The sequence below is a fragment of the Amblyomma americanum genome, chromosome 1 (assembly GCF_052857255.1).
Source record: "Amblyomma americanum isolate KBUSLIRL-KWMA chromosome 1, ASM5285725v1, whole genome shotgun sequence".
Taxonomy (NCBI): Eukaryota; Metazoa; Arthropoda; class Arachnida; order Ixodida; family Ixodidae; genus Amblyomma; species Amblyomma americanum.
Window position 1 is genome coordinate 362,821,604 of NC_135497.1, and position 24,600 is coordinate 362,846,203.

The following is a 24,600-nucleotide window of genomic DNA, read 5'->3' on the forward strand; positions in this document are numbered from 1 at the left end:
AGATCAGATGCGCTTTTGAAGTGTGAGCCATGTGTAAAATTTCAACATATGAAGGTGTTTCTGTTGTAATGAATCAATGTTTGTGTATTTGAAGTCCAAAACCGAAAAATGTCTATATCAGTGATGTTCATGGGAGGATACGGGTAGGAGGTGCAACGGCAAGAGGGATTTCTCTTCCTCAAGGGGTGTTGATCTTGGTGCAGAAGGTCTTAAACTCTTTCCTTACTATGCCCATTTAGCGTTAGTCTCTTGTCCCCTACAGATATTGCGTGCTCTTTCAAAGCTACCAGTGCACTTTATGACTTCTGATACCAGTTATATAGTCCGAGAAGTGAACTTTCAGTCTGCTTTTGATCCTAGCAAACGAGAATGCAGTGAAAATCCTGAAAGATCATGATATGCCTTGCATAAGCAAGAAAAAAACTTTTAAGGGACTAGGAAATTATATTTTCCAAGGTTAAGTGAACCAAGTGAGTGATAGGTATTCGATCAGACGTCACCCCCACTGCAAGAATTTTTGAGCTAGTTTCATTAAAACCAAAGGTATCGACGAATAAAACTGATGCTCCTCCTCTCCCCCCCTCAACTCATGCACGCCTAGGCACTGGAGAAAAATAAACAAAACAGCTTGGGGGCTGCACCCCGCTAGCCCTGCCCATGAAAACGTCATCAGTTTATGCTTGGTTTACTGACTTCCGGTTATCGCACCAGTTTATCCCTGCATGGGTCTCTGCCTTCCTGGTCTTCCCGCACATACTTCTCTCATTTCTTCATTTCTTATCTGCTCTTTCTCATCTGTCACTGTCTGCAGTAATGGAGTGGCCAGTAAGGGAGGGGACAGTACAGAGGGGCAGGTCCAGAGCGAGTGTCTAGTGTCCGCCTTGCAGACAGGAGTGCGACAGAAGGGGTAGGAGTCACTGAAAAGGGCATGGTACTTTGCCAGCCACAACCAGGTTACCGCTGGGGTGAGGGTGACAGAGAGGCGTAACCTTTGAAGCAAGACCTCTTTCCAGCGTGCAAGGCTGCCAGGGAGGTCTGTACCATATGGTGGGAGAAGTGCTCGCGTGGCACGCTGCAGGTTTTCTTTCAGAGCAAAAGCTCTATTACTACATGTCTCCTGAGGTCAATCTTGATGTGTGTTTGACCTTGAGGCCCCAGAGTGCAGGCAAACCACATGATTCGCCAAGCAGAAGTGCACCTGCGCACGCTTGCCGGCTTCGCCGTTGTGATACCACATGACTAGGAGAGGGTGTAACAGTGGCTGTGTTGGTGGTTTCTCCTTAGTTTCGCCATCAATCTGCGTCGGATCATCCAGTCAATATAGCTTACCGAGAAGGTGTACTGCAGAGGACTCAAGCTAAACGAGCTGCTGAAACTGAGGAGCAATGAGAAGCTAGACTTGCAAAGCAGCCAAACAGAGCTTTCGCTCTCTATAGAAGAGTTAAACATCATCAAATTTTTTCTAGGAAGATTATTGTCTCCAGAGAGGTTGGGGTCAATTGAAGGGGATTAGGAGGTGTTGAGTTCTGACTTGCTGCATCCACCAAGGCTTGTGTGGGGTGTGCATTTCGATAGATTCATAGTGCATGTACTGAGGAAGAATTTTTCAAGTGTGTCCAGAATTTCCTGTGCCAGTCAGTCAGTTTAGTACACGCCGCAGGCTATTGATGGCACCTGAGGAGTCTGTGAGGATGTCATAGTGGCTTCTAGAGAACAAGAGTGGGCAGAGGATGCTTAAGGTGTCTCCAATGGCCAACAGCTCCGCCTGTGTTGACGGCCAGGCAGGGGAGCAAGTGTATGAACATGTTGCTATTTATGTTAATATTTCCGGAGAAGCGATAGCTGTGGTCATGTGATCTTTGCCCACACTAGCGTCAACACATGCCACGTGTCGCCAGAGAGAGTTTTAAATCGCAGATGAGACGCCATCTGCCCACACACTAGACTCACTCAGGTGGCCAATGGATCGTGTGTGTTTATGCGAGTAATAGGCTGATTGTTAAAGCCATGATAGCATTAACTTGCTGTTAAAACCATGATGGTTGTGACTGGTAGGAAACAATAGGCAACACAGAGCTCTTTTCCCTATACTTTGTGAGAGCTGCAGCTTCAGGGATAGTGTGGCATTTTATGCACCTTGCTTGGCGACACTGGTGAATCAGTTCATCAAGCGTATTTATTTGTGCCTCAGCCTGGATGGAGTGAATTGGGGTAAGTTGTGGGAAGCCCATAATAAAACGCAATGCTGCTCATCATTTCATAGATTTCAAGCAATCCCACCTTGCACGTGTCATGTGGCGGGATTGGGCTTGATATATCAGTCTTGCCTGTAGCACCCCAATAGTTCAGATTTCTTGGGTCTGAGGAAAGTGTTCAAATTGACTGAATCTTAAATTATCAGGGGGACAGGAAAAAAAAACATGACAAAGTTTTGCATATTGGCACACATGTATTTCTTGAAAGCTTGCGTTATTGCTGATTGCTTCATGCCAGAAATTTATGTGACAAATTTACATGGCAGAACCAAAGCCCAAGGGATTTGGTTCTAGGTCATGCTGTAGCTCATTATGCATCACCAGCATTCTAGAGCTCTCTAAGGCAAGAGGAACTCTTGTTCCGAAACTTAGGACTTCCACTGATGGTACAAGCGCTCCACTATATGGCTTGCAAGCAAAATTCCTTGGCCTCTGTACTTTTGGCAATGGCTATAACGTATTTTCGGTGTCTCTTTCACTGAATACACCTTACAGAAGGTGCTTTTGCTGCTATTCAGCATTTTGTCTTGGCGCTACAGTTTTGATTAGGACTGTATGGTTTTCATTAATACTGTAGTACTCTTCGTGTGTAGCATATGAATTCTGCAGAAGTGTGACATATTACAGCAAAATTATTTGTCCATGTTATAGATACCAAAACCAGTGGCATAAATAATGGAACATCGGTGTGTACTGTGCCGTATTGGCCATGGCACATGCTAGCAGTGCATGAATGTTGCAGTTGTCTTATGTCATTTAAATGGGGTTGTGTTCTGAAACCAAAACACAAATTAGTTTTCAGTGTTTATACGAGGTAATCACGTTATCAAAATAAGCTTACTTTTATCTTTGAATATAAGGTGAGTGCAATAAATGTATTGTCCTCCTAGCACATGCCTGTGGGGCTGAAGTACGGAAACAAGTGATGGGCCATGAAGAGAGTGCAAAAAATGATGGAGCGTAAAATTCTATGAGTAATGCTGAGAAATAGAGAGCAGCATTGATTTAAAAAAAAAAAAACAGAATAACGGCCTGAGGGGCGAGTTGCTGCATGATGAAATGAACGGCGGCGCAACAAGGACACCAACAAGAAAGGTACACCACATGCGCACACTACCAACTGTTTATTATACGGAAAAGTGGCATATTTAAACATTCAGCTCAAGCATGAGACTCATCGTATTATCGCTCCGAACCCAGCACGTGGAATAAAAAGCAGCAACGTCAGGATAACAGGAATTCTGATAAAAGGAATTGGAAACGAAAAGGAGGGGGCCATCTCTTAGCAAAAGCAGTGTTAAACGATCGTAACAAAAGCAGAGTCAAAGATATGAAGCAAAAGCAGTCAGAAACCAAAAAACAACAAAAAAGAGATAAAACCAATAACAAAAAATTAACAACCCACTTAAACAAACAACAGACGGCCGCTAAAAATGCAGGGCTGAAAAGTCTCGCAGTATATGACGTCACAAAAAACTATCAAGAAAGGAAACTTCATTTCTACGGAGGGATACCGAAGAGTCGCTAACACAATGTGATGTCCCTTTCTTGTTAGTGTCCTTGTTGTGCCGCCGTTCATTTCATCTTTAAAAAAAAACAAGTTGATGTCTAGCTGAAATTAAGAGGCAGAGGCGAGTCCTTTAAAATAACAGGGATATCAGAGGTGGCAGTTGTGTATCAATGAGGTGACTAAATTAATATACACTGGATAGGTGTGGCTAAGACAAGACAGAGGTAATGGAGACATCCTGAAGGAGGCCTTTGTCCTGCAGTTATCAATCTGAACACTGCTGATGATAGCTGCGATGAAGTGTTTTAATTGCTGCATTTTAAGTAGCATTTTCTGCTGGTTTGCTTGCCACTCTATCATACTTCAGTGCATAAAGCTACAAGTGAAGGCCCATCATAGCCACTCCGCCGCTCACTGTAGCTGTGGCTACAAAAATGCTTTAAAACTTGCTTGTTAGCTTCTTTAGACAGTCTAGGGTGACTGTTGTGATGGTATGTGATGTTGTGATGGTATGGCGCCACATACTGTTTGTCATTTTTTCTGTGAATTTTGATGAACGGGGAAGGTGACAGCAGTGGAGTTGCTCTAGAATCAACCTAGTAGGGAGGCAGGTATGGCATTGTTGCACTGCACTTATTTTCTATCTTCTTTTAGTTTTTATCTACCAGCTCATTTTTAACTTCTTTGCCCCTTTTTAACAGATCGGCAAGGCATTTGGCATAGAGTCTTATGTCCTGAGCCCTGAAGAAACCAAGAAACTGTACCCACTGATGAACGTCAATGATCTGTACGGAACGTTGTATAGCCCTGGTGATGGTACTGTGGACCCCGCTGGTTTCTGCACAGCCCTCACAAGGGCAGCTACTGCCAAAGGAGCAAAGGTCAGTGCTTTCACCTTACTTGGCAGCGATGTGTACAAGGTTCCAATGTCTTGATGCTTTGCTCCTGGCAGGTGATCGAGAAGTGCCCTGTGGTGGGAATAGAGACGCATGTTGATGACTTTGGCACAAGGCGTGTGTCTGGAGTTCAGACAGCAGCCGGAATGATCAGCACAAAAGCCCTGGTCAACTGCACAGGTGCGAATCACTGGGAGTTGTCCTTTTAGAAGTATTAAAGTTGGTATCATTTTTTTTTTCCCCTTATATATGTTCGCCTGGACTGCATTCTGTGCCTTTTTTTTTTTGCTAAGCTGCTTGATGGTCAGGGCTGATTTGTGACTTGTGTTATTTTATGCTGCTGCTGAAGAGGTTATCATTTTTACGTAGCCACTCTCTAACCACATGGGCAGAATATGTATACAGTACTATGTTTTAATTAATGAACATACTAGTGAAGCTCAAAGTGCTGTGAGCAAAGAGACATCAGCTGATGATGGCACCAATAAAAGAGAGTTATGGGATGGGATACTGAACTGCACTTACTGCTGGTTGAAGGCACATGAAAAGACAAAAACATTTCATTAGCAGAAAATACCTGTATGGAATGTGCATATGCTACTACACTTGCTCTTACTTGCATTTCTCTTGGGCATTTTACTTGGATGGGGATGAGATCTGAATCGATCATAGCTCATGGGCACACTGCAACGATACTGGCTGTTGTGTTGGGCAGTTATGGAATGCGAATGTATTCGCCGAACTGTAAGGCATGATATAACGGTGGTTTTTCTTGATTGCTTTCTGCAGCTGTGTAAAAAAAAAATCAATTTTTTTCATTACTTTAGATGCATTCATGCATTTCTGGCCCTCAGTGGGTTTAGTAAGAAGTAAGGGTTATGCTGCCTGCACTGTTACAGACTTGTTACAGTTTTTCTTTTTCTGACTATTGTATTCTTAGTGTTAAAAAGTTTTTATAGTGCTGCAAAAGACATTATATATGCAGATTAGAGCGCTGCACAGGCCACATTCTGAAACCCAAGCCTTGGACTCAGCCCGAGCCCAGCTCAGGCCTACTATTTTATCACTCGAATGAGCCCGGCCCGGCCCGCCCTACTCATCGTGAGGCCCAGCCATGGCTTGGCCCGGGTCCGTTCCCGCAGCACCTGAAGAGGTCAATTGCTCACTGATTGCAAGTAGTCTCGAGCTACACAAGTAAAAAAGTGGCCAGCAAAGGTGCTTAAATCACAGTAAAACTTTAAAAAAAATTGTTTGGTAAATACAAAAAGAAAAGATTTTAACAGTGGTCTTGTCTATGAATAGCCCCAAAGTTTCGAGAGACAAATGAAAAGGGTTGCATATGCGCACAGTAAGCCTTGCGTTACCGCTAGATCTCTAATCGCTCATTTTTTACAGCCCCTGATATCTTAATATTAAAACGTCCTCAAAGCAATAGCAATGACATTTTTTTTTAATGAATGATTTTTTGGGTTGAATTCATTGCCGGACTGGCTGCGTTTCTATTAAGACGAAAAGCAGAAGCGCCTATTTATTGCATAGCATGTGTTTGAAGACCCTACATACCCTAAACCAATATGCTCTTCTCTAATGGCGTTTCTTGTAGTGTAGAGATGTGATTTTGGGAGGCAAATGCAGACAGGCAAAGACAACCTTAGAACTGACTGCTGCCCATCGAGCAGTCATATGAAGGTCCTTGTCGAGCTGCTCTTATGAGACTTCAAATGTGAGTGGTAGCACAAAACCGAGCAGAGGCGGATCGCCTTCTGGTAGATCCAACAGCATGGGCTCGCTGATAGTTGGAATGCCAGAGGTGCTGTGTACTTTTGTAGGCGAACACACTAGTGTACATGAGCAATGTATCAAGCGTTACAACTGTCCACTAAGATTGCCACTTTAGTGCTGCCCACTGCTATATTTCACTCTTTCTTTTTAACCTCTTCTATCATTCAACACGACCAGGCGTGTACGTCCGAAGTTACTTGGGCACAGCATTGTGGGCGACGCCGATTAAACTTGGTCTACAAATGAGCTCTCTCTCATTCGGCATCAACAAAAAAGTAGTAGGGGTGGTTTATTAATAAACCACTGAAAGATTTGTACCGGGACTCCTTCATTTCTGAGATGTTCTGGGCAACAGCCGAAAAAAATCACTATTGTTTGTCATTTATTTCGTATAAGGAAAATGAAATTACTCTTATTGCAGACGTCAAAAATAAGTAAATAAGCATTGAGCAATTTTTTGCTCAGCCAACACCATGGTCGTTTCATCCGTGTTGCTACTAGAACGCCCCCAAGTGTACTTCACTCTGCAGTAATGAATCAAAAGCCACACACAGCCCCTCCATGAATGGGCCCGGGCTCTCAAATTCAAACCTAGGCCTGGTCCAGACCCCCAACTTCAATCGCGGCCCAGGCTTGGCGAAACAGCACAATTTCCAGCCCGGCCTGGGCTTTTAGGCTGGCCTAAGCCCACGCAGTGCTCTAATGCAAATTGCACTTCTGTTCTGTTTGTTATGTGCCATCTCTGACTTACTTTGAAAATAAGTCACGAAGTTTTATTTTCTGTGCACATCTTGCTTTTAGCAGGCTTTTCAGAGTAAAACATATCAGTTCAAACTTTATCCATGTAATCTGTTCTACGGAGAAAAAGTATTAAAGGTATGGCTTCAGTAAAGTTTCATGGTGAAAAATTTTGGTGCTGTTGAGGAGGTGTATATGTGTAATTGAACTCTTATTTCTGGTTTTGTCCATTCTGATTAAAGTTTTCAGTTTATTATCTTAAAATTTTGAGCTCACTTTTAGATGTGCGCTCCATATTGTGGTTTTTGTAACTGCCAAGTCGATTCAAACTTTCTGTTTCTCTCGTGGAATGTAATGCGCAGCTTTTATATGAGCATGCATAGATGTGACAGCAGTACAGAAGGGTCCTTTCAGACTTCTGTGAATTTGTTTTCCATGTTTTTATTGACAAAGTAACTATTGTAGCATTCAGTACGTAAGCTATGACATTGTAAAGTGTTCCACTGTGATTGTTAGTCAGTGCGTCAACTTTCTTGAAAACTTGGGTAACAAGCTACCTACTCAGGTTACCCATTTACTCAGGCAATCAGTTAGCAGGGTAGCTTTAGCATAATATCCATGTTGCGTGCCCTGTGCCACGTCCAGTTCTACGCCGTGTCCATGTCCAGTGCTACATCATGCAGGGGCCTGGGCACCAGCTGTTGGGGCCATGGTGGGCGTACCTGTACCCTTGGTGGCCATGAAGCATGCTTACGTGGTCACTAATCGCATAGAGGGCATCCAGAACATGCCCAATGTGCGGGACCACGACCTCTCCCTCTACCTGCGGCTGCAGGGGGATGCCCTCTCAGTCGGAGGCTATGAGCCAAACCCTATCTTCATAGATCAGGTGTGCTGCTCTTTCCTGCCAGTGGTGCGAATCCTGTTGAAACTGCATCACATTTACTTGAATGTGACCTTCTAGTGGCTATCCTCTGGCTAACTGCAAAGCATCCAGTTGACACCATATGAAGCTAGTAGCACTGAAAGAAACAGAATTTTTTTTAACTTGAAGCTAACGGAATGGACTGTTTTAAAGGGACCAACAACTGGCCAGAACTTGTCATGAGATTATGGTAGAAATGAAGAGATCTTGCCACACATTGAAGGAATCGAACACTGCATTATGGAAACGAAGATTTATAATTTTAATTAGGCATTGAAAATCGCATGAAACAAACTCTAATGCCATCTTTCAGAGAAATGTTGCCATTATCAGTATATCTCACCTTGTGGCCACATAGAATATTATTATTTGTTAAGTGCATAATGTTTTCTCCTTTCAGGAGTGTCTTTCATATTTTATTACACTTTACATTCTCTTCAGTGTGCCTTCGATGATGAAAAACAATGTTCTCTTCACATCGCCAATGAAGTGCCTTCAGCTTTTATCACAAGATGGTGCTACAGCGTTTCGCATTTCAATTTTGAAGTGGTAACCATAGTCACTAAAACTTCTGTCAACCACGCATACATCACTACAACGTAACAGCTTTGTGCGTGGAAACTCAAATGGATGCTATTCTATGCTAAAACTGCCTATAACTAATTTCTGGTAGCAGGGGCCATATTAGTTTTATTCCATCACCTTTGCCGGCATGCAATCGTCATCATGCTCGCTGATCATAGTTTCTAGCATCAGGATACATAAAAATAGGTGCATCTACTGATAGAAAATTCTCGCTAAAAATTTGCAGCATTTATATCAAACCAGTGCAAAATTTGGCACCTTAGAAGTTTGCCTTTGTGCTGGAAAAAAACTGAGTGCTTAAAATTCAGTTGTCAGACCCTTTAATACCCATGCCTTGTCTTGTACACACTGAGAGCATGCAAGCCTATACAAACACATGTAAAGCAAGTGCACATTGGTGTTGATGAAAAGTACCTTGATCTAAATTTCACATTTTGTTCTTTTCTGCTTAGAATGATGGAAATGTCATGGCTAATAGCATGGTGTTGAATTCATGAGCACACTGTAGCCTTTTTTTGTGTGTGTTTTTATTAGTGGCTCTGGTTCCTGTTTTCTCATACGGGCGCCAGCTGTATTTCAAGGGGGAGGGGGCACATGCTTTTGGGTTTTCTGCTGTTCTATAACCCATAATGCGTCAATTTTTAACCTCATGCTTGTTGCAGCAACTCATTTGAGGTGCCTTACAGCCTCACATAAGTTGAGTACCTTTGTTTTATAGCGCAGTAATGTACTTCCTGTCATGTGCCTCATGGGACTTCTGTACCTGTCTTTTAATGTCGCATCACTGTCCATTGCACTGTCATCGAGAGTTTCAGAAATGAAAACCTTACTTAAAAAAAAAACTGATAAATTGAGGTTTATGATGAGTGATTGCATAAACAGTATTCTAAACAAGAAAACATATTACACTTTTGGTCTGTGTCTCCCCTTAACAAATTAAATTTTGATAAAAATGTATGAACAAAGGGCGCAGGCAAGAGATTATTTATGACAGATTTTGCCAGGTCATGGATCCTTGAATAGAAAGAGGTGGCCTGTCATGTGTGGTTAGTGCCCACACTTACACCATCAAGAAGCAGGGATAGCAAGCATGTGAAGCATAATTTAACAGCACTTATGCTTGCACCATTTGTGTGCTAGCGCAGTATGGACAACTGAAAAAATACTTTGTGTATAGCTTTTGCAGCCCACTGGGCAGCATGCAGTGCCATTTGTGGTTGCAGTGAAAAGTTCTTTATGAGTGCTTTGGGTATCAGTGGTTGCTTTTTTGCATGTCATAGTGCAAAAGCATTTTATCCTTTAAATCCACAGTCAGTGGCAAAATAAAGGAACGGATTTATTTTACTCCATTGTCTATGGAAGACAGTGTTGAATTTATTGATATGTTCTACTATGCACACAAAAAGCAGATGATGCAGGTAAGATCAGTGGACACATGCAGTCTTCATCTGTAAAATCATTAAGAGCTTCTGTAGTGGTTGAACTGTGTACAAAAATAATGCTGCAGTTTGGAGATGGGAAGAAAATGGAAGATGGCTTGAAAAAAATCTGTACTTGTGGATGTATTGCTACCACTGAAAGCTTATTAGAGGTTTATTGTTTTGTTTGTCTGCAAGTTCATATAGTTTTGAACTCTTACCTGTTAGCAGCAGAGAGAACAGTTAAAATGAACATAAAAGGCCGTTCAAATGTATTATAATCATGTTAACATACAATAAATCACTATTGCAGGAAAACCACTTTAGTTGAATAATTTTTAATCAAAATTTTGTCATAGTGAGAATTGAAAGCATGCCGTTTAGTGGAACAATAAAAGTTAAGTAGCAGTGTAGTTCACTTGGTACACAGGACAAACTGGCAGATCACTATGGGCCTACACAGGCGATGATCTTTTGCCTTCTCTTGTTCTGCTCAAACGAGGCAAGCAGTGCTGTGAAGGTTCTGGTCTGTGTTGTGCCAGCATCTTTGCCTTTCACTACATTACCATGCCGCTGTAAATGTTGATGCAGGAGGGGACAGAAACCCTTTGCATTCTGTTGCCGTTTACTCATGGGCATCGGCGGGATTTCATCTTGGTTATGGGAGCGTTGAAAGAATATGTTGGCAATCCTCTAGAACATAGCTTTTGCTTTATTATCATCAGTCCCCACGTGCTGGCTTTTGCGGAGTGCAAATGTGCCAAGGATAAGAAACAGAGCAAAGCCGGAGCAGCCTTCGTGAGTGGTATCGATGATGAATAAATGAGATTGAAACGTGACTGTGTCTCCATAGCTGGCGCTCATCATCTGCATTATGATGCATGTAATCACAACATGTTTTTGCTGTTGTGTGCTCTGTTTGAGTTCACCATTGTGTATGTGTGTAAGCAAATGTTTTATTGCTCGTTGCATGATAGTGTAGCTTAATGGTCCCAGACTGCCTAGGCTGGAGGTTTACATTATAAAAATAGTCAGCACTGTTAGAACGGCCCAATACATTTGTTCAGTAAAGGAGAAATGGTTCCATACAGCTTGGCACGAGAGTTCAACTTTCTTAAATGAATTTTAGAAAGAAAATGTTTTTTTTGGCTTTGCTTGTGTTCTGTAGTGCCTTTTTGTTTGTGTAATTCTATTTTCTCGCTTTTCTCGGCAGTTGCCTGAAGATTTTGCCTTCGGGCTCTTTGACCTTGACTGGGATGTATTTGGGACACACATTGAGAGTGGAATACATAGAGTGCCAGTACTTGAACAGACTGGCATCAAATCAACAGTTTGTGGACCCGGTAAGTGAATCTATGTAATGGGTATAATTGGGAACATGTTACAGATCCAGTATGCATACAGTCGAGCCAAATATTGGGGGTAAAATGCATTCAAACTGAAGCTAGAAAAAAAAAACGGACCAGAAATGCAAGAAATGGCCTTCTTTCTTGTATTGTGTGCCCTTTGTGCTTTTTCATGATGTTAGGTTGTTTTTCATGCTTAGTTTAAGCTTAATACTGCAGTAACATGTTATTCAACAAGATCCGTCCCGCAATTTTTCTGAGTGCATTGAGGCTTTCAATGTCTAGGTTATCTGCCAGGTTAGCGCGAAGGCTTACGGTTGTGTAACTATGCTATGAGAAAATAAAGAATAACAAAATATAAGCTTGTGACATGAAGGTGCAGGTTTAGGCATTGTAAACAAACAAGTGCAGCATGTGAATGGGTTGGCTATGAGTGTCTGCAAAATATTACAGCTATGTGCATTGTCAATGATGTTGGCAAGGGAAAAGAAGCATCATGGAAAGCGGCATCGTGAAGCAGCAAGGACGAAAAAGAGACACAAAAATACACAGGACAACCGCTGAAGCACTGAATCAGCGCTTGTCCTGTGTGTTCTCGTGTCTCTCTTTCGTCCTTTCTGCTTCGCGCTGCCACTTTCCATGATGATTCACCAACTAGCCCGCACCAAGATATTAAGGAAAAAGAAAGTCCATCCGCACATTTTCTCAACACACCTCCTCTCTTTCAGTGGGGGTGGAATGGATGCATCTACAGTACCATCTGTTGCAGAAGTTCGCAGCCCACTGCGCCGGCCGGAGGAGCAGTCTCGCTCCCGATAGGCGGCGCTGCCTGGTGACGCAGCTACAGAGAGTGAGGAGGCTTGTTCTCTTCCCCTCATCCCGTGGCTGAGAGCAAAGATATGCGATATCAAGTCAGACGTTCGTCTCGCTGATGGCTGCGGCCGAGCGGCGGTGGTTCGCACAGATGGCAGCCGCGGCGGCAGCGAAGCTTTGTCGCCGCTGTGCATTGGGGGTCGTCAGAGCTGCATCATGCTTAGACTATCAGACTTCCTCTCGCGCGGCATTTGTAGGAATAGCCTAAATGAACCGTTCCTAAGAAAAAGCCGAAGACTCAAAGATGGCTCATCGCGAACAACTCAAAACTGTGCTACTTAACTGACAGCTCTAGATCTAAGCGCTTGCGAACCATACGTGCGCATCTCTTTACTTGTTGCAACTACCGGCCACGCTGTTCTGTTCGTCCGTTTTGCTGACGGTCCTCTTTTTTTCACCCATACTATGCGGTCATTCAATCTGGTGTTGGCAGGAAATACCATCATTTTGCCATGTGGTACTAAATCTCTGCCCCTAGTGCTGGCAGTGACAACAACACAAAACAGTTTCATTCTTGGAGCATTTTATTACGAACAGCCTGAAAATAGTGAGGCGCTTTGCTGTGTGGTGAGGTTTAGTGCCGCGTGATCAAAGGCTCCGTTTACATCAACTACATCTTGAACACATCGTGGCAAGGATGCATAAAGATTCGCCATGAGGTTTGAATCCTCCCTGAAGCGATTCCACTCCTCTTCGATAGCCGCCCAGAGGTCCTGTTGTGTCTGCACCTCAAAAGCGTGTTGGGAGAGGTTTCGCTTCATGAAGCCCCACACGCACTCGATAAAATGTTGAGATCTGACCCCTTGGGCGGCCAGGCCATCACTTGCAGGCCCACCTCCTCGAGCTTTTTTCTCACCGCCCTGTAGACCGGTAATGTAGGGTGGAGTCGTTAGAGTAGTTTAGATGACAATCAAAAGATTGTCACGCACCCTCTGAGTTGATGAAAGATACCTCCTTACGTCTGCTCCTTCAGCTTGGTAGCGAAAGCGCCATGATTAAGGAGTGATCACTTTAGGCACCAAAAACGCACGTTTTAGGCACCAGAAAGCAGACACATAAAAGCACATTTTAGGCACCGAACGAGAAAAATAGCCTCTATAAATTTGAGTAGATATCAAATGCCAATGATATCAGATCTGAACGTATCCGCAGTATCTGCTGCAAAATAAACAAAATCAAGGATACTTTGGGATCATAACAAAGGCGCTAACCTTAGAAACAGATTATTTATATATTGCAACATATCATACAACTCGCATGCTCTAGCAGAGCAAAGGAGCCGGTCACTTTCTTTTGTGAGAAAGCTATGCAAATGGTGTTATCAACGTTTCTATTAGACTTTCAATGAGCTCGGAAACAACAATAAAATGCAAGGAGAACTGATAAAAAGTTTTGAGCTGCTTTATAAAAGACACATTCTATGTTTAGCGCCAGAAATAGCCTTTCATGCTCCAAAACTACTAACAAATGGTGACCGCCTTAACAGGAATGCATTTAGAAATCACTGCAATTATGGTTAATGTAGCATATCTGACATATGAACTCAAAATCGTCACTTATATAGAAATCAAACTTGTCTTTTGTCGACATACACGATGCATGAACATGGTAAATACGTTGCCACTTATGTAAATAGTGTTTTGTAGCTATTGTCTGAAGCCACACCACTTTGTTATGGTGCTTGCCGTTAAAAGTGTGCGGGCACCACAAATGCCAGAGAATGCAGGTGTGCAGTGCTGCTTGACCCTGAATATGCCGGTCAGAACTAAGGTAGGTCTGCACGGGCGTGCGTCAGACTGCTGACGGACCACCACCAACGCTATCAACCTAAGAGGAGAAAAGTAAAGGAAGTGTGTGGAGGCGGCCCGGAGAAGATGATATGAGGCTCTTCACAAAATGCGATGTCAGGACCTGTCCTCTAATTTTTGCTTCTCAATGCCACTTTACCAGCCCTGTTCATAAGCTTTCACAATGAAATAGCACAAAACAGGAAAATGGTTGTTGTGGTATTTTCGGATCACATGGTTGGCACTGTTAGCACAGCTGTAGGTGGTGCTGTATTCGCCGCGTCCAGTGGACGAGGTCATCTATAAACGTTGCCGCGCATGGCTGTTGGAAACTGAAATGTATCCGAAAGCGAAACCGCACTGGATTCACGACTCCTTTATTCAAAATAGGACATTGTTAGGCGCCAATGTCGGAAATAGGCATACTTCAGCCCCAAACCCCCCAAAAAAGGCATTTATAGGCACTATAAAAGCAGCATTAAGCCTGTTGTCAGCACCTAATCCGTACTTACTTACAGGTGGTGTGGCTGCGACAAGGAGAAAAAACAAGCATTTGCTTGAAATCCGATCTGTAGTGATCACATTGCTTTCTTAAGTTTTTAATTACTTTTCTCTAATATACGTGTCAGTGCTTTCGGGTTTTATGAAGGATGGTGGTGGTCATTTCTACAAAATTAATGCTGACCTGAAACAGCTGTTTACATACCTGGCAGTGTGAATAGGGCTTCTGTCGTGCTGAAACAGGAAGCAGCCATCGGGGAAGGGGCCATCCAAAGCGTAGGGTATGAGCACTTGCTCAATTATGTCTTGATATTGGTCTGCAGTGAGCGTTCCATCAATTCGATGAAGAGGCCCAAGTCCCTGCTGGCTTAATGCGCCCCAAACACTGACGGCACAGCGACCGCTCGCAGCAACCTGCTGGATGTAGTGTGGATCGTACCTGACAAGTATTTGCCATGGTCAGTTTCTGCATGAAAAAAATTATATGACGTGACATTACTGGATAAGAATGCAATGTTCATGGCTGTTTTCTGATTATTCAGCTGTTCTACATGGGAGTACTTTCACAATTTTGCACCTCTTGCAACTAGAGATTAAAATTTATCTCTGATGTTCTAACTTGAGATAAATTTGATTACAAGCTGACAGCCACACCCTGAGATCTTAAAGATGCTTTCGCTCTGCAAGCTCAGCAAGATGTTTTCGTAGCAGTCATTTAAAAGTTTCATATATGGTATGATGGTATGTGTAATTTGTAAAATTATGGGAAAAAATGAAACGGAAGAGGTTGCGTTGCCACAAATGCAAGACAAAACATATCATACTACTCATAAAATATGCCCTCGTTTTTCACAATCACGTTACTAAAAAAAATTGCAACATATTGTCAATGAGCCTGTTTCGCACACCTTGTACACTCTAAATATGCAATAGCTGTGAAATAAAACAAACATTTGCTGCGACATCAGCGCCAAAAAGAGCGCAGCGCTAAAAAGGCAGTGATGGAGACGAGACGACAAGGACGCCCTTGTCGTTCCCTACGTCTTGTTTTATGGAACGCATGAAAATGCACTTCATTTGTGCAACAAAATTGAAAAACAAATAGTACTAATATCAAAACAGGCTTGCATAACATAAGATGTAGCTGTTTCTGATCCAAAACTAAAACGAATGAGAGTACGCCAGCATCAGCGATTTCTCATCATTTCACGGTAATCTATTGCTTCATTCCAACATCGATTGATAAGAACAGAGTTTAACACTTGCCTTGAGCCAACGAGCCTCCACACGCGCTGTCGCTGATCCCAGCGGGTCACAAAGGTTGGCTCGTCGCTGAAAATGACGGCGCTCCACTCTGTATTGCCCCATTGCACGTGCTCTCGTGCGAAGTCCGGACGTGCGCGCTTCTCTCTTTCATTGAGGAGCGGCCTCTGGCAAGTGACTCGGCTTCTTAAGTCGGCCGCATTTAGCCTTCTTCGGATGGTGTGCCTCGAAACCTGAAGCCCCAGTTCCTGACACAATTCACTGCCACAATTATTAAAAGGTCGTCTTGAAGGGAGGTTGCTGGGGGTCTACCAGACCTTGGAGCGTCGCCGATACGGCATTCATCTCTGTACGCCCGCACAGCACGATCAACAGCAGCTTTGCAGCATCCCACTTCTCGTGCTATTGCGCGTCTGCTTAGCCCAGCGAAAGCAAGATATATAGTTCTTTGCCTTGTGGCCTCATCCAGCCTGGGCATGGCGCCTTGTTCAGGGAAAGTTTACACTGCCACTTACACATGACTGGGCCGAATGGAAGTCCCAAGAGCGATGTCAACGGTTCCAAATATGCTGATCTATATGAAGCTTTGTTACGTCTGGTGATCTAACAGCAAGTCATTGTTGTGGTTTCCCTTGCTTCACGTACTACCAGTAGGATTTTTGAGCACTGCCAGCGCCTTCGTACTAATAACTAGGCATCGTCCTGAGCTACATCATCACATATGTTGCCATCTGCTTTCTTGCTTTCTTTCCATGCTAGTTTATCAGCTTTTAAATCGGCATTGTGAAGTCACCATTCTTTATTGGCATCGCTTTCGCGGTGAAGGAGAATAAGCAGACCTAGTCGGAGGCATCACCGCACAACTCAGAATGCAGGCCAACCTCTCGCTGTCATTTAATACCCCCTCTCCCCCCTTCGGACCCCAGTCGACAAGGCAGCGAGAAAAAAAAGCTCGAGGCGCTCGGCCAGAAGTTGATGCCATCAGCATCATCGAGTGCATGCGAGGCCTTATGAAGCACAGCATACCCCGGTGGTTGCATATTCGAGGACCAGACGCCAGAGTAGTCCCGGGCGGTCATTAAATATGAGCGGGATCAGTCAAGGGAGAATCGAAACGTGGAGAATCTCTCTGAATCCTTGCCATGTGCATGAGACGCACCTGAAATGTCGTGAACTTGAAGGGCGCAATCACATGACACTAAACTACATCATGCCGCGAGGTGCCTGACTCTTTCCCAGCGCGCTCTACAGTTTTGACAATTTCATTTTGCTTACTGCTGTTTGCACTGTCAACGAATGGGGCAGGAATTTAGTTCCGAATGGCAATATAATTCGATCTCCTGTCAGCACCGAAATGAATGATCGCTTTACTATAAACATAATTGCCCTTGGAATAAGCAGAGGAGAACGATCCAATTGGGGGACGTTTAAGTATCCTTAACAGTTAATGCAAAAGCACTACTGCAAGAACATATGCAATGTCTCTAATGATCTTAGTTACTTGAGCGTTAGTATTTTACTTCCGTACTGCTAATTAGTAGCAATATGTATTAGGGCTAATTAGTAGTGCAGCTTAGGAGAGCTAATGAGTGACGCTAATTAGCAGTGCTAATATAAGTGTTCCAATGTAATATGTTGTTGTTAATTGTGGTTCGTAACCGAACTGAACACACGTTCCTGAGTGTTCGAAAGGTAAAATGGTCAGATCGCGCACCAAGGACAGCGCTTAGAGACCCCGCTCTATCACCCTTTTCTATTGAGAGCAAAACTGCTTTGTAATGTTATTTGGATGTCGCCACTACTTGTGCGGTGACATCACCTCAACCTGCCAGGGCAGCTTTCAACTCGGGCTTGTCTCCTGTTCCTATGGTCACATGCCCTGCTGATCAATCAGCGCTCAGTGATGTCAATTGCTACCTACCACCTTACCCTAAACTTCGCCACCAAATTTCCTATTGTTCGAGAGGTTGCGGGCTTTGGGTGCTGTCTTGACATCGTGCATCCCACCAACCAATTAACGCTCAGCCATGTCAGCACCTTGTGATGCCATCAACCTCTGGACTAGTCGAGATTTCTAATGACAGGAAGGCTTTTCTTGTGAACGAGTCCTTAGTATTGTTTCATTGAAGAAGGTGGCTTGTTGTTGCAAAGAGTAAAGAGATGCGCACGTATGGTTCGTACGCGCTTAGATCTAGAGCTGTCAATTAAGTAGCACAGTTTTGAGTTGTTCGCGATGAGCCATTGTTGCGTCCTCGGCTTTTCTTAGGAACGGTTCATTTAGGCTATTCGTACAAATGCCGCGCGAGAGGAAGTCTGATAGTCTAAGCATGATGCAGCTCTGACGACCCCCAATGCACAGTGGCGACAAAGCTTCGCTGCCGCCGCGGCTGCCATCTGCGCGAACCGCCGCCGCTCGGCCGTAGCCATCAGCGAGACGAACGTCTGACTTGATATCGCACATCCTTGCTCTCAGCTGCGGGATGAGGGGAAGAGAACAAGCCTCCTCACTCTCTGTAGCTGCGTCACCAGGCAGCGCCGCCTATCGGGAGCGAGACTGCTCCTCCGCCCGGCGCAGTGGGCTGCAAACTTCTGCAACAGACGGTACATAAATCACATGGAGGATTTTATTGATCAATGATTGTGATTGATGGCTGCCATTCTTTCCTGGCATCTTGTTGCCTGCACTCTTTAGCTTGAATGTTTCTCTGCTTTGCCCATTTTTGAGTGCAATAAAACTGTAATGCATGCAGTGTGCACTACAGCTTTACCATGCCCTCGCACATGCATCATGGTCTCTGCGGAGAGTGCAAGTGTAGGTGCATTCTGGATCTACTGCTCCTGTGTTACTGCACTTTTACAGCTCTGTTGCGAGTTTTGGCAAAGCACAGTGTGTGGTGCATTATTGTGATGCACCATGTTAAGGCAGCATGTGTTGGCACATAGCAGCCATGGTGCAAACAAAGTGCATGACGTAGTCTTCTGATACCACTGCCTGGCTGTTGTTAGAGAGGAGGAGAAAAAGTCCTGTTTGTGGTGGCTACTTGCTATGAATACAGGAAAAACTATCTTTGAGAAAGTGTAACTGAAAGGGGCGTGGTGAAATTGCTTGATTGCAATGGTTGTAACTATACCCTTAATAGGTTCTTGCAGGAAATTTTTGCAGGAATGCATTTCTTGGATAATATTTTGCAACCATTAGGTGTGACATTTTGTCTAACCAGAAGTGGGGCCAGGGGTCCTGTGTAAAATGCTTTTTCAGAATGAGAAAAGAGGTCATAGAATGACAAATCAAGTGGCAATTGGATAGATGCATCTGTCTGCTTGCCACGTGCCACATGCAGTGTGGCAGTTTACATGACAAGGGGCATTCATCACTCGAAGGCGTGTGTAGTCGCATGTGAGCATTTTTAACTTTATGGCTGTTTTTCGTTTTCTTCCACATACACTGCATCGGTTTTAGCTATGTCTACTTTTAAAGAGGATGATTTGGAACCTTGGCTCATCGGTAGTTGTCAAATGTTTTGATAAGTTGAGCAAGTTGCTTGCTGATGGATTTTTTTTGCAGCAGTGTACATTGCACTCATTGAGCCACCATTGTCTTGTGGAAAAGAGTAGGGCTCAGCAGTTAAGCAAAACTGAAAGGTGCTTATTGTAGCCATTGATCAGTGGTTTAAACGTTAAAGGAGTTTAGTTCTGAAGTCTGTTTCAGCAGTTACATAACGCATTCATATTTCAGCATTAGTGTACAGGAACATATAAGTGTGCAGGAGAAAAAGTGTAAAGGTTAAAAATATTTCCTGTGCTCACATGGAGCTGGTTCTTGTATGTTAAGAGTGCTGTTAATGTTTGGAGTCCTTCCCAGCCAAAAGTTATGGCTTCTTGGTGGTTGTTTTATTATTTGACATCGTTCATCATGGGTTTACATGAGTGGGTTCCGTATCTTTTTTCATGCTGGTTTATGAAAAAGTTGAAAGGTGTTGACATGGCCCTTTTTCCTGTGAAAGTTTTTATTATTTTAGTTTGTAGTGTTCTTTTCTTTCTAAATTTTGCTTGGAGCTTAAAAACAAACTCCTGCTGGGTTGTTGATTTTGGTGCAGTGCGTCCTGGCATGGAAGTTATTCTGACCTAGAGCAAAATGCAAAGCCAGGTGCCACATGCAGTTTCGATTCGCTGTTTTGGGCATGGTATGGCAGAATAGGGAGCTACCTACCAAAGGACCCTGTTTCTCCCTGTTTTGTTGGCATTTTGTTGCTGTGATAGTCATAGAATTCACATTGGTGCCATATTGTATTCATTTTCTTCTAATACAATCACTATGGGCTTGAGTATGAGTTCTTTGCTATGGAGATCACATTTTCATGATACGCCTTTAATCCTTTGGGAAGCTACCTAATAGCCTGAGATGGCACAAAACTGAGTCTCCTTTTAATGAGCATGACACCTTTTGCAGTATGAGTGCAATGGGGGGCCTAGGAGCTTGTACAGTATTTAGAGGCCCACGTTGTATGTACAGGCTGTTTCACACTTAGAGGGAGAGTGGGAGCACGTGGCTACCACGCTTCGTAAAGTGCTGCTGCTGACAGCCGATTAGAATCGGCTGCAAAGACGCATGCGCAAAACAAACACGGCCGGCTGCTCTTTCCGCGGATGCGCATTGAGGCACCAATTCTCGCTGCCTCTCGCCTGCAGCGTTACTCGATGCGGGGCAGCCACGCACTCCCGCTTTCCCTTTAGGTGTGAAAGAGCCTGTACAGGGTCGTCCACTCTTAGTGCGAACACGCAAGCGTGTGGCTGCACTCTTTAGAGGTTCACTGCGTGCGTCACAGCTGCTCATCACAGCAAAATGGTGGAGGAGAAGATGGACCTGGACGTCGTGGTTCATGTCATCTGCCACTTTGCTTCGATGTGCGGCAACATCAGTCGCAGTTGCCCTCCAAAGAGCACGGCCATGCGCTCATGTGTTCGCACTAAGAGTGGACGACCCTGTGCATCCCCCATCAAAAGTCTTCAGGCCACAGTGCTCACTTGTAATGGATTGAATGTTCCTTGAATGCTGCGCATAGCAGAGCATTCAAACCACACATCAAGCAGCTAGCTCTTCTACCATGAAAAGAATCCTCCTAGCATTCCGTGGCCCTCTCGTATTTAATAGTGCCATGATGGCTCCATTATGTCATTAAAATACAAATTCTTTGGCCTGAATACTTTTGACCAAGAGTGTACCTATTGCTGTGGGTGGAGCAGAGAGGCTTGCAGATTTACTTTGTTCTAAAATGAAAATGATATTTTTAGGCTTTTTAGTTTCATTACAAAACAATGTGTTCTTTTTCTTCTTCAATCTACATTTGAGTTCAGTAGAGGTCTTGAGAGTCTTACCTCACTTTCAGCTACATTCCAGTGTGAATGCATATTCTTCATGCAGAGTACATGCATTTGAGGCTTATTATTTTACTCAGAGGTTTTGTGGAATGGTTTGTGCTGCTTTATTGATAAATAAATGTTAGTCATGAGTGACATCGGTGACAGCATTGCTACTTGCCTTGCAGAGTCCTTCACAGCAGACCACAAGCCTCTGATTGGTGAAGAACCATCTCTTCGAGGTTTTTTTCATGGCTGTGGATTCAACAGTCTAGGCATGAATGGTGGAGGAGGATGTGGCAGGGAGCTTGCTGCTTGGGTGCTACAGGGGAGGCCCAATTTAGACATGTATGGTTATGACATCCGGTATGTGAAGTTCAAGCCCTTTTATAAGCACGGTAACAATATTAAAGGGGTACACACATAAAATCTTGAACGCAAACAAATGATATGATTTTTTTCACGGGCGTAAGGAGATGACTTTAGCATGTTTCCGTCGCAAATGTTGAGTGGAACATAATTTAATATGTCTTTGGATGTTGTTCGAGGAGCCCCTCAGCATTTCCACCCGCATCGTGTGACCTCAAGGTGCACTTGTCCCAGTTATGGTGGCATCACTGAACCCAGTGGTGGTTCACAAGAATAACCACTGCTTGCCAGTAGCGCCAGTGTCATCAGGGATGTGGTAGTCCAAGTTGGCTGGGGTGCGCTTCAGCGTGGCGCCGACTGAGACCAAAACTACCGCTACAAAATCGCTAGGCCCGTGGGCCTCTTTCTAGGCAAATGAAAAATAGGGAAATGAAAAAAAAAAACATTGTCTGTACCAATAGCAAGGAGTGCTGCTAAACTGTTACACTAATTTGCCACCTTTAAAGTGCACTTGTAAAGTGATGCCTGTGGTTTATGTGGGCTTTTAAAATTGAAAGCCCTAATTTTCGAGGCAGTTCGCAAAACTAAGCTGAAGTGAAGTCATTGCAGAACGAACATAGAACATATGTTTTCTATGTTGATTTTTGTGAAAATTTGCATAGCTTACTTAATATCATCTGGTTACAGTAAACATACAGTCCTTTCATTTGCCATTTATAAGCATCTACAATGTCTGCTATGCAAGTCTAGGGGCTTTTTTTGCCCGCTTCAAGTTTTGATTTCTCAAAATATCATTGGAAAAAAAATGAGACGTTGCACAGGGCTACTTACAATAGCACTGATTACTTGCTGAGAAATTAGCCGTAGATGAAACTGAGTGCAATTTTTTTAAACATGTACTTCTCAAGTTACGTTGATCTGGAGCTTCTGCAATGAAAGCAGCATTCGTCTTCAGTCTGTGCAGGGCCTGTAACTTTATAAAACTATGCTGTATCAGGTCACTGCTAGACAGTGAAAATGTCAAAGAGTGGTACTATATGAGGACTTCTACACACATACAATGCAGTGTTCAATTGTTACTGCCAGATAGTAGCACTTCTGAAATTTCTGCATCATGGCAGTACTGCCAATGCACATTCTCGAGCGATAACACAAGCTGTTCGTTTGATACAATGAAAACATAACATTGGCACCTACAGAACTCCTTTCCTTGACCTGTTTCATTCTTGGATAGTAATGGGAAGGAAAGCTTTATGATCTTGTGGATAATACGACTGCTTTTAGTTTTATGATTAAAAGATGGTGAGATATAAAAAGATTACTTCAAGCACTCTCAGGGTATGGTGGTGGTGGTAGACTGTAAACTAACAGTAGCCCTGTAGGAAAAATGATGTGTGGCTCAAAATAACACTGAAAATATGTCCAAGACTACATTTTGCTACAGTTACTGGAACCACTTGTTTCTTGAGTCAAGTGGGGCCATTTTAGGAATGTCGTGCTAAGTTAGTGGCAGTCAGTAACGAAAGTTATTGCTGTGTAACTCAGGGGCTCACTGTGCTCTGAAGGCAGTGTGAAGTGGTAATTTTGCCCCAGTGCTTGCTCAAGCCTTGGCCCTTAGCAGAGATTTCAGTAGTGCAGCGATGTTAGCATGTAGCTCTTGTCAGTGCAGTGCAAGAGCATCTTATAATTATTGATTTTGATCCATGCTACTGCAACATCTGTTGATTGCATAAAATTTAGGCATGTGCAAATATTCAGTCAAATAGGAAAGTATTCGATATTAGATTTGATCTGAATGTCTGGTATTCAAAATCTCGAAGTATTCGTCTTGAGTGAATAACGCTTCTGAACTCGTGCTGCGTGTGCTTTCGGTTCGTGGCGTAGCTCCTCCAGGATGGGACGCAGCGTGCGCGCGACCAAAGCCCTGACTCCGTGCCACATGCCTGCTCGCCCGCGTGTATGTCGAAGCCAGTCTGCACATGCTTGCGGCAAGAGACGTGAGCAGGCGGAAGCGCGGCGCCCAGATCATACCTGCCAGGTGTCTGCGGCCATGCTACCCGCGGTGCGCACGCACCGTAAGTGCCATGGCAGCATGCATTAATAAAGAGATCTAACATAGCATAATCTGCTTCTGCAAGTCCCCAGTGTGCATGCACTGAGTGGTAGGATGGGGCAGGCGTGCAAACAGCTGGCCAACGCCTGGTGCCTTGTGGCGTCCACAGGTCAGTTAGCGCATGTGCAACTGCTCCCTGCAGAAGCAGATCACACTGTGCTAACTCTCTCTAATCTAAGGTCACGCAGCTCCTTTGAGTTCCGAAAAGTGAGTCCGAGCTGACTGCAGCTGCCGCTCTTCTCCGCGTGAAATTCACTAAACAAGCGAGACGGCGTGAGCACATGACACATGGAGATGGGTGACCCTTTTTGATACCCGACGCAGGCTGGCTCTGGTCGCACAGTGCATACGCCTAGCAGGTGTCATGGAGTCCCGGCTTAAAAGCAGCAGCTGCACAACGATGCAATCACAATTAAGAGCAGCAATCAAAATTGCTGATTGGGCGAGTTGGTGGGACATCATTCGAAATAACCAGCGTGGAAACAGACGAGGACACGAGAAGAAAAAACACTGATGACAGGACGGGTGCTGACTAACAACTCTTTATTTTCGAGGAAAACCCAGCACAATATATGCCAAAAAACCACATGACAGTCAGGGGGCCAAAGATTACAACCTAATCCACTGTCATCAAAGGGCGGCCAGCTTATGTATGAACTGGAAGGAAAAAACCCAAATGTGAAAAAGGGGCGGGAAACTTTATGAAATGAACATATCAAAAAGCACTATAACCAACAAATACCCAAGGGAAGCACACGTGCCAAACAACATCGTGGCCGAAGGGCGGTGTCAAGAACACTTTAACTGCAACAACGAGCGAACCTAAAAGGGCCCAAGCATGCGAGGCAAAAGCAGTCAGAAATCTAAAATCAGATAAAACG

The 24,600-nt window shown here is 43.9% G+C and overlaps 1 protein-coding gene across 2 annotated transcripts in view; it reads left to right on the forward strand.

Moving 5' to 3' along the window:
* The window catches only part of LOC144115618 (sarcosine dehydrogenase, mitochondrial-like), a 104,608-nt gene that overhangs the window by 5,152 nt on the left and 74,856 nt on the right, over positions 1-24,600 (forward strand). For both annotated transcript variants that reach the window (XM_077650038.1, XM_077650039.1), the window contains exons 5-9: positions 4,467-4,646; positions 4,718-4,841; positions 7,865-8,070; positions 11,323-11,452; positions 21,426-21,603. In XM_077650038.1, the coding sequence (XP_077506164.1) occupies positions 4,467-4,646; positions 4,718-4,841; positions 7,865-8,070; positions 11,323-11,452; positions 21,426-21,603 (818 nt within the window). The remainder of the gene's footprint in view (positions 1-4,466; positions 4,647-4,717; positions 4,842-7,864; positions 8,071-11,322; positions 11,453-21,425; positions 21,604-24,600) is intronic.